Source organism: Pongo abelii, chromosome 9 (genome assembly GCF_028885655.2).
Source record: "Pongo abelii isolate AG06213 chromosome 9, NHGRI_mPonAbe1-v2.0_pri, whole genome shotgun sequence".
Classification (NCBI taxonomy): domain Eukaryota; kingdom Metazoa; phylum Chordata; class Mammalia; order Primates; family Hominidae; genus Pongo; species Pongo abelii.
The window spans coordinates 4497061-4514830 of NC_071994.2; the positions used below are offsets into that span (position 1 = coordinate 4497061).

Sequence of the window (17770 nt, forward strand, 5' to 3'; positions counted from 1 at the left end):
AGGCTGGAGTGCAGTGGTGCGATCTCAGCTCACTGCAACCTCCACCTCCCAGGTTTAAGCGATTCTCCAGCCTCAGCCTCCCAAGTAGCTGCGATTATAGGCACCTACCACAACGCCCGGCTAATTTTTGTGTTTTTTAGTAGAGATGGGGTTTCACCATGTTGGCCAGGCTGGTCTTAAACTCCTGACCTCTGGTGATCCCCCTGCCTCGGCCTCCCAAAGTGCTGGGATTACACGCATGAGCCACCGCGCCCGGCCCAGGTATTAGTTTTGTTTTGTTTTTTGAAACGGAGTCTTGCTCTGTCACCCTGGCTGGAGTGCAGTGGCGTGTGGTCTGCTCACTGCAAGCTCCGCCTCCCGGGTTCACACCATTCTCCTGCCTCAGCCTCCCGAGTAGCTGGGACTACAGGCACCCGCCACCACGCCCGGCTAATTTTTTGTATTTTTAGTAGAGATGGGGTTTCACCATGTTAGCCAGGGTGGTCTCGATCTCCTGACCTCGTGATCCACCCGCCTCGGCCTCCCAAAGTGCTGGGATTACAGGTGCGAGCTACCACGCCCGGCCCAGGTATTAGTTTTTAAAGGCTCATTTGTTAATAAATTTATAAGAGCAAAGCCTAATTTCTAACATCCAGAGAGACTGCCTAGCTACATGATGTCCCAAGTATAATAATAACAGCTTACATTTCACACACACTTAAACATTTACACACATTTCAGACATTTAAAGAACATTAGGCCAAAAACTTACTTCATCAAACCTTCTATCAGTCCCCATGACCAAAAGGTTGTTAAATTCTCTTTCCAAAACAGCACGAGCCTGAAATAACCAAAGAATAACAAATAAAACTTTCATCAAATCTAATTTGAAGGGTGTTAGCATTATAATTGTTTTTTAAACCAAGACTTAAACTCCCTCACTGCTGGCTGGGTCTGGTGGCTCACACCTGTAATTCCAACACTTTGGGACGCCGAGGCAGGCAGACCACCTGAGGTCAGGAGTTCAAGACCAGCCTGGGCAACATGGTAAAACCCCATCTCTACTAAAAATACAAAAATTAGGGCCTGGGTGTGGTGGCTCATGCCTGTAATCCCAGTACTTTGGGAGGCCGAGACGGACAGATCACTTGAGATCAGGAGTTTGAGACCAGCTTGGCCAACATGATGAAATCCCATTCTACTAAAAATACAAAAATAAGCTCGGCACGGTGGCATGTGCCGGTAATCTCAGCTACTTGGGAGGCTGAGGCAGGAAAATCACTTGAACCTGGGAGACAGAGGGTGCAGTGAGCCAAGATTGCACCATTGCACTCCAGCCTGGGCAACAAGAGCAAAACTCCATCTCAAAACAAACAAAAAAACAACTCCCTCACTGCTATGACTACATTGAACCATAATAATATTTTAAATCAGGGCATCTAATGTGGAGTCTATGGATGGGCTTTTGCAGAAAGGCATCCATGATCTTTGGAGTCATATTAACAAGGGTGTGCTGTGTGGGTTGGTCAGGGGTATTGGCAAAAGATACTCAATGTTCTTTTTTTTTTTTTTTTTGCCTTTTTCTTTGGGATGGGGGTCTCACTCTGTCACTCAGGCTGGAGTGCAGTGGCGCAATCAGAGCTCATCACAACCTCCACTTCCTGGGCCAAGTGATCTCCCTGCCTTGGCCTCCCAAGTAGCTGGGACTACTAGGCATGTGCACCACACCCGGCTAATTTTTTGTATTTTTTTGTAGAGACAGAGCTTCACCATGATGGCCAGGCTGGTCTCGAACTCCTGGACTCAAGCAATCTGCCTACCTGGGCCTCCCAAAGTGTTGGGATTGTGGGCATGAGCCACCTTGCCTGGCATATTCAATGTCTGTAGAGGAATAAAAGTTCCCTGTTTTTCAAATGAGCCCATGAGTCAAAAAGAATTGCATAAGGCAATTACTCATAAAAACAAAATTAATAAAATCTTCATGTGGCACACCTAAAAACACTTCTCTTTCCATGTAAGAACTAAATATATGTCACTCTTCTGATCAGGCACATGGGCTGGAATGAAAGATCCTCCTTATCTGGTTTATTGCAGGACTCTCATGCTTCCAACAGAAAAGAGAAAGACAATAGACCAAAAAAAAAAAAACTAGTTGTCTGAAGTTTTTTTTTTTTTTTTTTTTTTTAAAGTTTTCTTTCTATTCGAATAACTAGCTGTCTATAATCAGGGCACCAACTGAACAGTGAGTGCAGACACAGACAGGTTTGGCGTCACCTGTGTGTTCTGCGTTGGGATCTGTAACAGCAGTGCCAGTGCACTGAAGTCGAAGGTTTCGTCTAAGGCCAGAAGTGCTCCATGAACGCCACTCTCTATAAGATTGTTTGCATATTCTTTAAGGCCAATTGACAGGATCCAGCGAATCACTCGATCATTGCTCCAAACAAGCACGTCTGCAAAAGAATAAAGACAATTATAAAAGTGGCTTCAGAAAGCCATCTTTATCACAGGTACCCTGTAATGCAGGAGAAAGACTCCTACCATGGTTCCTAATCCTTCGGCTCCTGAGAGAAGTGCTGGGAGACACTGCTAAATAGACAACCATTTGCTGCACTGAGACAATGCTGTCCTGGCCCTGCTCCACTCTCAGGAAGACTCTCCCATTAGAACTCATCCTTCCAGTGAGCACAAGAGGAATGAAGTTATTATCTCTAGAGAAAAGAAGATGATGAGGATCCAGGGATCAGAAGCCAGAGGACTGCAAGAACTTGAATACCTAACATGTATAAACATGCTTCACACACGACTGGAGAGTCTTCTGAAATACTTCATCACGGATGGAGCTGGCTTCATAATAATACGAACACTTGGCTCAATTCAACAGAAACCTCTCATTTCTAATCTCGAAGTCTTTGTCTCATTTTAAAATGAGAGAAACTTAAAAATATCATCCAGCATATTAGAGACTTTGCAGAAAATCTTTTTTTTCCTCTCTCTCTTTTTCTTGACAATGTCCTGCTCTGTCACCCAGGCTGGATACAGCCTGGTACCATCATAGCTCACTGCAGCCTCAACCTCCTGGGCTCAAGTCATTTTTCCCACCTCAGCCTCCTGAGGAGCTGGAACTACAAGCGTGTGTCACGAAGCTCAACTAATTTTTTTGTACTAACAGGGTCTCACTATGTTGCCCAGGCTGGTCTTGAACTCATGGGCTCAGATAATACTCCTGCCTTGGCTTCCCAAAGTGTTGAGATTACAGGCATGAGCTACCATGCCTGGCTACAATATCTTATGCAAATTAACAAATTATTTAATTTGCTCTATTAGATCTAAAAATAGCCACTCTAAAAATATATGCAGATGATCACCAATCACTTCCAAAGACAGTTTTTGTCTATTGGAAAAAGATGTAAAATAGATACAGAAAACAAAACAGATGGGCATATTTCATTTCCAATGTCCTTTCTGGATAAAAGTCCATACATATACACACACTGTATAAATGTCGACTTACGACTTTTCTCCTGATTCACATTAACTCAATCACAAGTAAACTTCCCTTCAACTGGGCCATCTCCCAACCATATTTTTATCCTTAGTTTCTTTCTTAGTATAAAGTGGGGATGAAAACAGCACTTAGACTGACAGGGCTAAGGTAAAGATGAAAGCAAGCAACCCCTGAGTGCTTAGAACACCACCTGGCACCTACTCAGTGTTAGTAAGGCTGGCCTCTTCTTACCATTATTGTTATTGGTGACTTCCTTGCATTCCAGGAATTCTGGGAGTCATTACTCTGAGCTTAATGTTTACTGTCTAACTTTAAAAGCAAATTCTGACTGGGTGTAGTGGCTCACACCTGTAATCCCAACACTTTGGAAGGCCAAGGTGGGAGGATCGCCTGAGCCCAAAAGTTCGAGATCAGCCTAGGCAACACAGCGAGACCCTGTCTCTACAAAAACAAAACAAACAAACAAACAAAAAAATTCCAGGCATGGTGGAGCACACCTGTAGTCCCAGCAGCTACTAGGGAGGCTAAGGCAGGAAGAGCACTTGAGCCCAGGAGTTCAAGGCTACAGTAAGCTGTGATCACACCACTCCACTCCAGCCTAGCCTGGGCTACAGAGCAAGACCCTGTCTCAAAATAAATTAAATAAATAAACAAACAAACAAACAAATAAATTTGAGTATGGAGTGAGGGACTCCCCAACAGAGAAGAGAACCAACACCACGTCTTCTGGATGAATGTCCCACGTCCTCTAACGCCTCCCTGGCCTGTGTTTTCCAACTGAAATGCCTTTTCCTTACCCTAAGCAGCTCCTCCTCCTTCAAGGACGAGCTGAAATGCGGACGCTGCCTCTCCTTCCCCTCTGGGAGCAGAACTGCACGGCGCTCTCCTGTTCTCCTGAACCCCTTGGATAAGCCCCCAGTCGTATTTCTCACACTTGAATCATCAAGTGAGCTTTGCTCTGTTATCTAACAGTGTTGAACAGCATTTCGGAGTGAAGGAGTACACAGGGCATGACCAAAGGAAAACTCTCAACTCATAGGAAATGACTAGCCGGAGACATTTATCCTCCAGACTGATGTGTGAGAACACAGGGAACAGTTCTCTGGCTGTGGAAGAGGATCTCAAAAGTACTCAACTTCATCCAGCCCTCCTCTGCAATGACACTAGACTAGTTAGTTTTCTCCACTTAAATTTAGCCTTTCTTGATTTTTTGAAAAATAGGAAGTCACTGAGGCTGCAAACACACCAGCAAGTAGGAGTGAACTGCATCAATTAAATGTCATGTACTAACCTTTTATTTCACTCTGACTTTCTTCTCTTTTTCTTTCCAGTTCTTTCCGGTCATAATTTAACCTTCTCAGGCACATAATTCCACACTGGAAACTGTTTCTGTTTGGAAGAAAAGAGAGATAATTTAGAGACGGTAACAGTGAAAAATCTTAGCCAATTAGTAAGAACTATCTCCATTAAGTTACCTGTGAAAACTGTCAACCATTTTCAGCTGCCCTCGAAGGTCTTTCTTGGTCAAGTGGTCCAGCATCCTAGCGTCTACAAGGCACTCCATGAAGTAGCTGCGGTACTGGGGTAGGCCCAGGCTGGGGAGCCACTCGTTGCCGATCCACTCGTGGTTCATGTCCCCATAGGCGAGTGTCTGCTTTTCATAAATGGAAAAGGTCAGTTATGGAGGAAGTCTCAAAAGTAGTTTAAATCATTTTTAAATTGAATTTTTAATCTATTACCTATATTCTCAAAGGCTAAACTAATGATAATTTTATAATTGCAAAATAATTTGATCTCTTCTCACCTTTTAAATTTGTTAGTAAAATTTTTATACAACAGGAATCGTAACATTAAAAATATATGATTCGTTGTGATAAATTTAACTTTTAAATCAAACTACAAAAAAACTGTAACTGGCTACAAATTTCCTCTTTGAAATAGTTTTTAATATAATAATGTGACAAAGATTGATCACGACTCATGAACAAGTTTGAAGGCTCAATTCAACACTGCTCACTAAAATTATCTCTGGTTGGTTTACATTTTAACACTTTGTTTTCCTAAAGAAAAAATCCATTTCAAAATCAGTAAAAGTCAGTTAAAATATAGTTTTAGAGAAGAGATAAAGCAACAACCAACAGGACTAAATGGGGAAACAGACAAATTCACAATTATAGTTGAAAAAATTCAACACTTCTTTCTCATAGCAACTGATGAAAGAAGCAAAAAAAGAAAAAAATTAAGAATATAGAAAACCTAAACTAACAACCCTTAACCAACTTGACCTGACCCTTCATAGAACACACCACCCAACAACAGAATATAGAACACTCCACCCAACAACGGAATATAGAACACGCCACCCAACAACAGAAGATAGAACACGCCACCCAACGACAGAATACAGAGCACACCACCCAAGAGAATATAGAACACGCCACCCAACAACAGAATACAAAACACGCCACCCAACAACAGAATACAGAACACGCCACCCAACAACAGAATACAGAACACGCCACCCAACAACAGAATACAGAACACGCCACCCAACAACATAATACAGAACAGGCCACCCAACAACAGAATATAGAACACGCCACCCAACAACAGAATATAGAACGCGCCACCCAACAGAAGATAGGACGCTCCACCCAACAACAGAAGACAGAACACGCCACCCAACAGAATACAGAACAATCCATCCACCCAACAACAGAAGATAGAACACGCCACCCAACAGAATACAGAACAATCCATCCACCCAACAACAGAAGATAGAACACGCCATCCAACAACAGAAGATACAACAATCCGCCCAACAACAGAATATAGAACACACCACCCAACAACAGAAGATGGAATGCTCCACCAAACAACAGAGGATAGAGCGCTCCACCCAACAACAGAGGATAGAACGCTCCACTCAACAACAGAATATAGAACGCTTCACCTAACAACGGAAGATAGAACACTCCACCCAACAGAATATACAACAATCCACCCAACAACAGAATATAGAATGCTTCACCTAACAACGGAAGATAGAACACTCCACCCAACAGAATATACAACAATCCACCCAACAACAGAATATAGAATGCGCCACCCAACAAGAGAATATAGAACACGCTACCCAACAACAGAATATAGAACACTACACCAACAACAGAATATACAACACGCCACCCAACAACAGAATATACAACACGCCACCCAACAACAGTAGAATACTCCACCCAACAACAGAAGAAAGAACACTCCACCCAACAACAGAAGATAGAACACTCCACCCAACAACAGAAGATAGAACAATCCACCCAATAATGGAATATACAACACGCCACCCAACAACAGAATACAGAACACACCACCCAACAACAGAAGATAGAAGACGCCACCCAACAACAGAAGACAGAACACGCCACCCAACAACAGAATATAGAACACGCCACCCCACAACAGAATATAGAACAATCCACCCAACAACAGAATATAGAACACGCCACCCCACAACAGACTATAGAACAATCCACCCAACAACAGAATATAGAACACGCCACACAGCAACAGAAGATAGAACACGCCACCCAACGAAAGATAGAACACTCCGCCCAACAACAGAATACAGAACACGCCACCCAACAACAGAAGATAGAACACGCCACCCAACAACAGAAGATAGAACACGCCACCCAACAACAAAATACAGAACACGCCACCCAACAACAGAATATAGAACAATCCACCCAATAACGGAAGATAGAACACGCCGTCCAACAACAGAATATAGAACATCCACCCAACAACACAATATAGAACACTACACCAACAACGGAATATAGAACAATCCACCCAACAACAGAATATAGAACACGCCACCCAACAACAGAATATAGAACACGTCACTCAACAACAGAATACAGAACACGCCACCAGCAACAGAGTATAGAACACACCACCCAACAACAGAATATACAACAATCCACCCAACAACAGAATATACAACAATCCACCCAACAGAATACAGAACACGCCACCCAACAACAGAAGATAGAACACGCCACCCAACAACAGAATATAGAACAATCCACCCAACAACAGAATATAGAACACGCCACCCAACAACAGAATATAGACCACTCTACCCAACAACAGAATATATATTCTTTTAATGTCTGTATAGTATATTCTCGAAGACAGACAAATCTCAACATACTTAAAGAGACTGAAATCAAGGTACATTCTCTTGACTTCAACAGAAATTAGAAATCATAAAAAGCTATCTAGAACCCCCTACTAAATATTTAAAAACTAGCATACTTCTAAATAATTCACATCAAGAAATTACAAGGGGAAATTGCTCCCTGTGTCACCCAGGCTGGAGTGCAGTGGCACAACCTCGGATCACTGCAACCTCGCCTCCAGGGTTCAAGTCATTCTCGGGCCTCAGCCTCCCGAGTATCTGGGATTACAAGCACAAGCCACCACACCCGACTAATTTTTGTATTTTTAGTAGAGACGGGGTTTCACCATGTTGGGCAGACTGGTCTCAAAAACTCCTGACCTCAAGTGATCCACTACCCACTTCGGCCTCCCAAACTGCTAGGATTACAGGCGTGAGCCACTGCGCCCCACCAGAAAATATTTTTAATTTAAAGAAAATTAAAAAAAACTTCAAAAATTGTGGGAAACAGTTAAAACAATACCCTGAGAGCAAAAATCATGACAAAGGATTATCAATGCAGAAAGACCTCGAAAATCAGTGATCCAAGAGTCTGCTTTTAAAAACTTAAACTAGCCTGGTACGGTGGCTCACACCTGTAATCCTAGCACTCTGGGAGGCCAAGGCAGGCGGATCACCTTTGGTCAGGAGTTCGACACCAGCCTCGCCAACATAGTGAAATCCCATCTCTACTAAAAATACAAAAATCAGCTGGGCATGGTGGCGCGTGCCTGCAGTTCCAGCTACTCGGGAGGCTGAGGCAGGAGAATGGCTTGAACCCAAGAGATGGAGGTTGCAGTGAGCCGAGATTATGCCACTGCACTCCAGCCTGGGAGATAAAGTGAGACTCTGTCTCCAAATTAAAAAAAATTAAAACTTAAACTAGAAGAACAAATGAAATCCACCGCAAGCAGAAGGAACAAGGTAAAAAAGCAGAAATCAATGAAACGGAAAACAGAAAAATAACAACAGCAAATAAACCAGTGAAATGAAAATCTAGTACTTCATAAATATCAATCAAATTAACAAACCCTAGCCGGACTGGATACGACAAAACAGAAGATATAAATCACCACTATCAAGAATGAAAGAGGGGACCAGCCTGGCCAACATGGTGAAACCTCTTCTCTACTAAAAATACAAAAATTAGCCAGGCATGGTGGCACACGCCTGTAATCCCAGCTACTTGGGAGGCTGAGGCATGAAAATTGCTTGAACCGGGAGGCAGAGGTGCAGTGAGCTGAGATTGGGCCACTGCACTCCAGCCTGGGCAACAGAGCGAGACCCCATCTCAGAAAAAGAAAAAAAAAAAGAAGGCAGCCAGGCATGGTGGCACATGTCGGTAACTTCAGCTACTCAGGAGGCTGAAGCAGGAGGATGGCTTGAGTCCAGGTGTCTGAGACCAGCCTGGGAAACACAGCGAGACCTTGTCTCAAAAACAAAAACAAAATGACAACAAAGAGGGGACATCAATAACAGATTCAATAGACATTGAAAGAATAAGGGAATACTGTGAACAATTTTAAGCAACTTAGATGAAATGGACAAATTTCTTAAAAGATAAACTACCAAAGCTTCTCAGAAACAGGTAACACATATCTCTATTAGAACCTGAAGTTGTAATCATAAATCTTCTAACATACAAAAAAGAAAATCTCTACCCAAGATAGCTTCACTGGTGAATTCTACCAAACATTTATCAACATAAATAAATAAATAAATAACCACAATTCTACACGAAGTGTTCCAAAAAAGTTCGAAACACCTTATCTCATTCTATGAGGTAAGCATCATCCTGAGAGCAAAACCAAAGATGTAACAAAACTATAGATCAATAGCCCTCAGGCAAATCCAAAAATATGTAACAAAATATTGCCAAGTCAACAACATATTAAAACAATAAGATATCATGACAAGTATGGCTTATTATTCTAGAAACATAAGTTGATTCAACATTTGGAAAGAAAAATCAATGAAACTCACCATATGAAGAGACTGAAAAAAACCACATCATCTCAAAAGATGCAGGAAAGGCATTTGACAAGATTTCTCATCATTTATGGAACTCCAAGCATTCCGGAAATGTAAGAAAAGTGCCTCAATTGGATAAAAGGCATCTACAAAAACCCTACAGTGAACATCATACTTAATGTAAAAGACTGTTCAGCTGGGCATGGTGGCTCACGCCTATAATCCCAGCACTATGGGAGGCAGAGGTGGGCGGGTCACTTGAGGTCAGGAGTTTGAGAACAGCCTGGGCAACATGGTGAGACCCTGTCTCTTTAAAAAAAAAAAAAAAAAAAAGCCTGACTGTGTTTCTCCTAAGACAAGGAACAAACGAAGGATGTCCACTCTCACCACTTTCATTCTACACTGTACTGGAAATCCCAGCCACTGTAAGAGGTCAACAAAGAGAAATAAAAAGCACATAAATTGCAAAAGAAATAAAATTGTCTTTAATTGAAGATAACAAAATTATCAATGTAGAAAAGGAATCTACAAAATAGCTATCAGAATAAGTGGGTTTAAGCAAAGTTGCAGGATACAAAGCCAATTTATAAAAATGAACTATATTTCTAAATACTAGCAATGAACTGAAAATTGAAATTTAAAAAGTACCATTTACAGTGGCATCAAAACCTGCAAAATCCTCAGGGATAAATCTAACAGAATGCATGCAAAATGTGTATAATGAAAAAGAACTAACACATTATATACACACACATATCGAAGGAAGGTACCCGAGGTACCTGAAGTCTGCAGCTGAGGAAGACTAAGTTATGGTCACCAGTCATAGTTACATTATGGTATCTTTGTAGTGACTCTCAACTAACACCATGTTGGTCTTGAAACTAGAGCTTCCAGTATCATTTGTTATTTTGTCCAAGCTAGAAGCAATAACTCAAATTCTAACAAAGAATGTTTAAATTCTACTAGAAAAAAATGCTTCACTACTTCCTCTAAAAAGAAAGTGAGAAATATGCCAAACATTTTTGGGTAATTATCAGCTATCTAACAGCATCACCATGCTTGATTCACTCTTCTAAACCTTACCCTTACAGGCCTGATATTTATTTATTTAGAAACAGGGTCTCGCTCTGTCACCCAGGCTGGAGTGCAGTGGCATGATCTCGGCTCACTGTAACCTCCACTTTCCGGGCTCAAGCGATTTTCCAGCCTAAGCCTCCCAAACAGCTGGGACTACAGTCTCAAGCCACCAATACCTGGCTAATTTTCATATTTTTTGTAGAGACAGGGTTTCCCCACGTTGCCCAGGCTAGTCTTGAACTCCTGGGCTGAAAGCGATCCACCTGCCTCGGCCTCCCAAAGTGCTGGGATTACAGGTGTGAGCCACCGCACCTGGCCTAGGCCTGCTACATGTAGCATGGATATCTGGTAGTATTCTCTTGCTTGCTGATTATGTATTCTTAAATGGGGAAATTAAACAAAGGAATTGTCTAAATAGAAAACTGCATGGAAGCAGAACCATACTTGTTTCTGTTTCCTCATTATATGCTCTGCTCAGATTCCTGAAGTGGCCTATAACATAAACTCCCAGAAGGATCAGGCTCCATCCCAGGGAGACCCACCTCTTCTCCTGGGCTGCCTTAGCAGCCTTCTGGAAAAAAAACATACCAGGTGATCTCAGTCCAGAGAACATCTGAACTAGAAGAGACACCCACTGCACAGTGTTTACTCCCATCACTGAAACAGTCACAAGTACAACCCAGTTTTATGAACTCCAAAAAATGGGAGCTCCACGATGGGGGGACCATGGGTGTCCCGCTCACAGATGCTCCGCACAGCCAGCACTCTTACTATTTGTTAAATGAGGTATAAATGGTTTTGACCATGCCTTGATGTTTTCCTACCCTAGTGTCGGGGCAGCTCAAAGTTCTCCCTGGTGTAAGAGCTGGCCACTGTGTACCGCCCTTGGCAGCAGGCGGCAGTACCAGCTGGAAGACACGAAGGAGGAAGGAGGGAAAAGTGACATGAGCTTCCACTAGACTGCAGGTCGGCTAGTTCTGGAGTCATCACCACAGCTCAGTCTTGTTTATATTTCCACTGCAAAGAGCAAGGTTAAGCTTATTTAATTTACACTTCCTGTCCCTGACTCAGGCAATTTCATACTGAAGTACTAACCAAGTTCTGCTCCTTGGTGGAAAATATACTGAAATTTAAGTAATTATGAAATGCACCCTGTATAATTCATTTATGGTCATTATTGGTCCTATAAAGGGACATCTAACAGGTTAAACAATGAGGTTATTTATCTGGAGGAGAGGCACAGAATGCTTAAATCAAGACAGAAAAAAGCCCACAGAATCACATTACAGCTACTCTATTTTGTTAAAAAATACAAATAAAAAATACAAATAAAAAAAGGTGGGGGGACAGTCTAATGGGCTAGATTTTAGGAGTACCAAGAGAAGGAAACAGCTGCTTCAACCATCACCTCATAATCAGGAAAATTATGATTTAAAATCCTTTTGATTCTTTTCAGATATATAATGATTATTCTGAAGCCCTCAGATACAGTCCGTTCGGGAAAGCCTCTAGAACTGCCTGTCCATGCCTCATGGCTGCAATGTGCCACTGAGACATATACCCTGACCACGGAAGGCCAGTGGCATCGCACGACATTTCGGCAAGCTGTCTGAACATACAGAATGCAAAACAGCTGGGATAGAGTTTTTGGTGAGTTAAAGAATTGAGAAGCTGAAAATTCAAATATACAGTACTTGAGAAGAGGCTTAATTCCTTAGGATTCCATTAGTAAGAAAATCTTTAAGTGGACATAGTATTAGGATAGTATTTAGTAAAAAATCAAACAAAGACACAGAGGAAAAGTCACTATGCCAATTTTTGTGTTTGGAAATTTATTAGAACACAATTTTCCCTATCAGTATATCTTGTAATAACGTTACCCTACCAGGAAATTACATACATAATCTCAGAAGCTGCCTAAGCCACAAGACTTTGTATACAAGATCATATGTTAAACAAAGCAATCTATATTAATTAAAAATAACTGCCATGGCACCATATGAGAAATGTTCAAAATTGTCCATGAGACGTACTCTTTGATCCTATGCTTTGCTTGACCAGTGCTTTCAAATCATTAACAATCCTGTACTCTGAACAAACTAAGATGCTATAAACATCAAAAAAAGTAGATTACACAAGTTTTCATACTCCAATTGCTTTTTGCTGCTGTACATGTAGTGAAGAATATATTAGAGAAAGACTCCAACCTGAGCCCAGCTTCCCTCCTCATCTTCCTGGGGTTACGTGGTTAGGAATGCAAAAGAACATAACTATTAGTATTGGTGAGCTCGGTAATGCAGGCAACGCAACTCTGCAGGGAAGATGCAGCTTCACTGAGTGAAAAAGTTCAGACTATCAAAGCATCATGCAAAACTCATGCAAAACCAACAATTTCAACTTCTCATGCAAGGAGCAGGCTCTCTCCATGCCAAGCGCATTCATGGAAGGACAAAGGGCCACACAGTCACACAGAGGCTCAACTGAGATCTCTCCAAAAGGAGAGCTAGATTAAAGCTATTCTAAAGACAGAGTCTACCAACTTGAGGTTCCTGGAAAAAATCTAAAATAAAATACAAATTCTACTTACACATTTCAACTAATAACTAAAGGAAATACTTATCTGGAACGACTGAATGGAAAACATTTTGTTTTCAACAAAAAGACAAAGAACCCAGATGGTCTTAAGTGGAAAACACGCCGGGAGGAGTGCAGGCTGTGGGGCGTGACTAACCGTTTGCGGCGTGGCTGCGAGCGTTTCCATCTCTTCGTGTGTTAACCAGACATTTCCTGTGGTCTAAGGTGACCCCAGTGCACCAACCACATCCAGGGCAAGGGAAGCAGTGACAAAGAGGAGAGGGGCACACGCATAAGCCACAGGCACAGAGAAGGGGCCGAGGAGGCAAAGTTTGCTCTTCTCACTTTTCAGTTCAGATGCCCGTACAGAATAACCATTCCCTGTTAACACCGTGTGGTCAACACCACCAGGAGAAGAGCACATGATGACCAGAGCTTTAGATGCCATGCTTACCCGAGGTATGTGAAATATCAAAAGAAGAAAACACGTTCTGTACTTCTGGAAACTTTGAGCAATTCTCAAGTAACTATTGATTCAATATATTTAAAGCAGATTAACAACAAAGAACCCAGCATGAAACTCTTGCTTTGGCTATTGGAGGGCTTTCTCGAAGATGCTCCATGACGGCCTGAAAGGCTGAAGGCAGGCCACAGGGCAGAGGGGGTCACGGATGTGCTGAGCAGTGTCGATGGCTCTGTGCAGCCATCAGAACCAGGCACGAGACAGACAGTGGCCTGTGTGTCTACTTGAGGGAGATTTTTTCCTTGCACTTTGACATGGTGTGAAGAGTCTGCCTTATGTGAGGTGTTCTCCATCATTACTGAAGACAGTGGATAAACACAAGAGAAACCACTCAGCACCTTCATTTTCAGCAAGGCCACTCTCATGTGAAACAACCAGGGAAGAGCTCAGACACTGCTCCGGAGGCAGGCTGTGGGAAAGGAGCTCTTGGAGCAACAGGGGAGGACAAAGCTTATTGTTCATCACCATAATTTGTTCATTAAGAAGAAAAAAATAAATAAAACAAATAAAACCCCTCAAAACTTTTTTTGTAAGGTAACTGGGAGCCCTGAATCCAGCGCTGAGGTGCTCCTTGGAGAAATGTGTGAGGCTCTTCATCGCAACAAGAATTTGTTTTCTCCTGAGGAGACTAAAAGCAGAGACTGGGAATCCAGCCAGTGTAAAAAGTCTGAACTTTATAAATCTGGAGTTGGCCTGCCCTTATCTCCCAATAACCATTCTTGTTTTTATTAACATAGTTCTTCTTTTTCAAGTAGGATAACCCTTCTTAAGGACTTTCAGGGACTTCCCACATGGAGAGAAACTGTATAAGCACAGCTCATGTTGGATGAACATTTGCAGATTTGTGAACTGCTTGAAATCCTGAGCTCCCAGGGTCTTTAGCTCCCCAAATGGAAAACACCTACAGGCCAAATAAATCAAATACAGTAAAACACTGGTTACAAGGCAACCAGTGATCTCATCTTTATTTTCCCCTTTAGTTTTTATTTTAAAAAATGTCCGCGAACTGGAATGATGGGGATGGGAGGATTAGAATTCTTTAGGGACCTTTTCCAGGCATGGCTGTGCATGCCTGTAGTCACAGCTACTTGGGAGTCTGAGGCAGGAGGATCGCTTGAGCCCAGGAGTTCCAGACCAGCCTAGGCAACACAGTGAGACCCATCTCTACAAAAAATACAAAAATTCCTTAGGGATCAGTTTTGACAGTGGGATAACAAGTATCTCTTACTAGTATGTCAGCTATATTTCAATGGATGCTTCTGCCTGGGCATGGTGGCTCACACCTGTAATTTTAGCACTCAGGGACGCTGAGGCAGGAGGACTACTGGAGGCCAGGAGTTCCAGACCAGCCTGGTCAACATAGCAAGACCCCATCTCTAAAAAGTTTTTAGAAATTAGCTGGGTGTGGTGGTGCACACCTGTAGTCCCAACTACTTGGGAGGCTGAGGTGGGAGGATCGCTTGAGCCCAAGAGGTTGAGGCTGCAGTGAGCTATGATTGAGCCACTGCACTCTAGCCTGGGTGACAGAGTAAGACCTTGCCTCTAAAAAATAAAAAACTTAAATAAATAAATAAATGGGTGCTTCTAAGAAGCCTGGAAGAGCCAGTCCTCTGAACTAGACACAAAAATTTTACTCAGGATGCTACTTACACATGGAATGATACGGATGAATTCACAGACATAACATTAAGTGAAAGAAGCCAGACACAAGAGAGTGAATACTACATGATCTTGTTTATACACATGAAGAACAAAACAAACAGAGCAGTCTATGGTGCCAGGAGCCAGGCGCTCACCCCTAGGGAAGGGGCAGTGCCTCAGAAGGAGCAGGAGGCCTTCAGAGCCCTGGTCAGATCCCATTTTTCAATGTAGGTGTGGACCACACAGGGGATGCTGACTTTACAAATTCATTTAACTGTTCACTCATATGTGCATTTCTCTATATGTATATTATATTCCAGTAACATTTAAAAATACACTATAATTGGCTTAGCAAATATCTTTATATATAGTACAAATGTTAATTACTCAGTTTGAATCATGAAAACTGAAAAATGAAATTCAAAACATTTAATTATAAAACATGTCCTTAAAATATTAACTTTTTCCTTCAAGAGGCCCTTAGACTGATTCAATTTTGATAAACTCAGCTGGGCGTGGTGGCTCACGCCTGTAATCCCAGCACACTGGAAGGCTGAGGTGGGAGGACTGCTTGAGCCCCAGGAGTGCAAGACCAGCCTGGGCAACACAGCGAGACGCCCATCTCTACCAATTTTTTTGGTATTTTCATATTTCATATTTTTCATATTTTCATATTTAAATTTGTAATTGCTTTTCTATGTTTAAAAAAGCTCATATTTTTATAGTATGATGCCATTCTAGCCAATCTTTCATAAAAGCATTTAATAAAGTTTCTTTTGACCATCCAATTCCCCAAAATTAAAAGTTCTAATGTATGTGATGCTAAAATTTTGAATTAGAACTATACTTGATATGCTGTTAAGGAACTGGAGAAGCAATGTAAACAGGGCAGTGATACCTTCAGAGAGGCATTCCCTGTTTCCAAAGAATGCAGGGGTTGTCTCTGAACGTACCGTTCTAGATGTGGGTGGGGCGGACGGGCTGGTCAGCGACATGATCTCCTGGATGGCCAGCCTCAGCTTCAGCCTGTGCAGGGGGTTGCTGATGCCAATCTCACGCTGGATCTCTGTGTCGGACAGGGCCGACATGATGGCCCCGCTTTTCACGTTTGCTCGGCAGGCAGCCACATACCAGGCTGGCATCCCAACCCAGAGCTGGAGGCGGAAAGCGGAAGGCAGCACAGTAAGGTACAGTCTACAAGGTAGAACAGTAAGTTCACATACTGTAACCCATGCAACTGCATGTTAAATGAAGGATGTACCTCTAGCCAGACCACAACCGTTGGCCCGTCCCATTGGGCAAAAGGTAAACCTTGTCTCCGGGCTTCCTCCAGCAATTCATGCCTATAAAGGAGAAGATATTGAAAATTAAAGAATCAGCCAGGCATGGTAGCTCACACCTGTAATCCCAGCTCTTTGGGAGGCCGAGGCAGGAGGACCACTTGAGCCCAGGAGTTCAACACCAGCCTAGACAACACAGCAAGACCCCAACTCTACAAAAAATTTTAAAAATTTGCGAGGTGTAGTGGCACACCTCTGTAGTCCCAGCTACTCGGGAGACTGAGGCAGGAAGACTGCTTGAGGCCAGTAGTTCAAGAGCAGCCTGGGCAATATAATGAGATGCATCTCTACAAAAATTAAAAAAAAAAAAAATTAGCCGGGCATGGTGACGCATGCCTGTAGTCTCAGCTACTTGGGAGGCTGAGGTGGAAGGACTGCCTGAGCCCAGGAGGTCAAGACTCCAGTAAGCCATGACTGTGCCACTGCACTCCAGCCTAGGCAACAGAGTGAGACCCTATCTCTAAAAAAATAAAAATTAAAACCAGCAAAAACAAAATCAAGGAACCACTATTATACACATATATAAAATAAGTTAACAAAGTGTTCTGAGCATTTGCAAAAGTCTAGCAGTATATAGTCTGCCCTCTGTATCTGCTGCTTCCACATCCACACATTCAACCAACTGCAGATCAAAAATACTCAGTGGGAAAAAACAAAAAAAACCAATACAGTACAACAGCTATTTACATAGCACTTACATTCCGTTGGGTATTGTAAAGAACCTAGAGATGATTTAAAGTCTACGGGAGATTACGCCTACGTGATATGGAAATACCATGCCATTTTATATAGGAGATTTAAGCTTCCATGGATTTTGGTATTCAGGAGGGGTCCTGGAACCAATCCCCCATAGACTCTGAGAGACAACTATACATTCTCATCATTTTCCTTTCATCTTCTACAGCTTTAACAGTATCAACACCATCCATTTCACA

At 42.4% G+C, this 17770-nt stretch overlaps 1 protein-coding gene across 18 annotated transcripts in view; it reads right to left on the reverse strand.

The window, feature by feature from the left end:
• The window catches only part of PPFIA1 (PTPRF interacting protein alpha 1), a 115421-nt gene that overhangs the window by 7332 nt on the left and 90319 nt on the right, over positions 1-17770 (reverse strand). For 12 of the 18 annotated variants that reach the window (XM_024255745.3, XM_063728359.1, XM_054524166.2 and 9 more), the window contains 6 exons: positions 16757-16838; positions 16449-16649; positions 4960-5135; positions 4776-4873; positions 2254-2429; positions 752-820 (listed from right to left, as the gene is read on the reverse strand). In XM_024255745.3, coding sequence (XP_024111513.2) covers positions 752-820; positions 2254-2429; positions 4776-4873; positions 4960-5135; positions 16449-16649; positions 16757-16838 — 802 coding nt within the window. Of the gene's footprint in view, positions 1-751; positions 821-2253; positions 2430-4775; positions 4874-4959; positions 5136-12964; positions 12992-13488; positions 13552-16448; positions 16650-16756; positions 16839-17770 lie in introns of all 18 variants that reach the window. The other 6 variants (XM_054524167.2, XM_054524169.2, XM_063728358.1 and 3 more) reach the window with 1 other exon arrangement.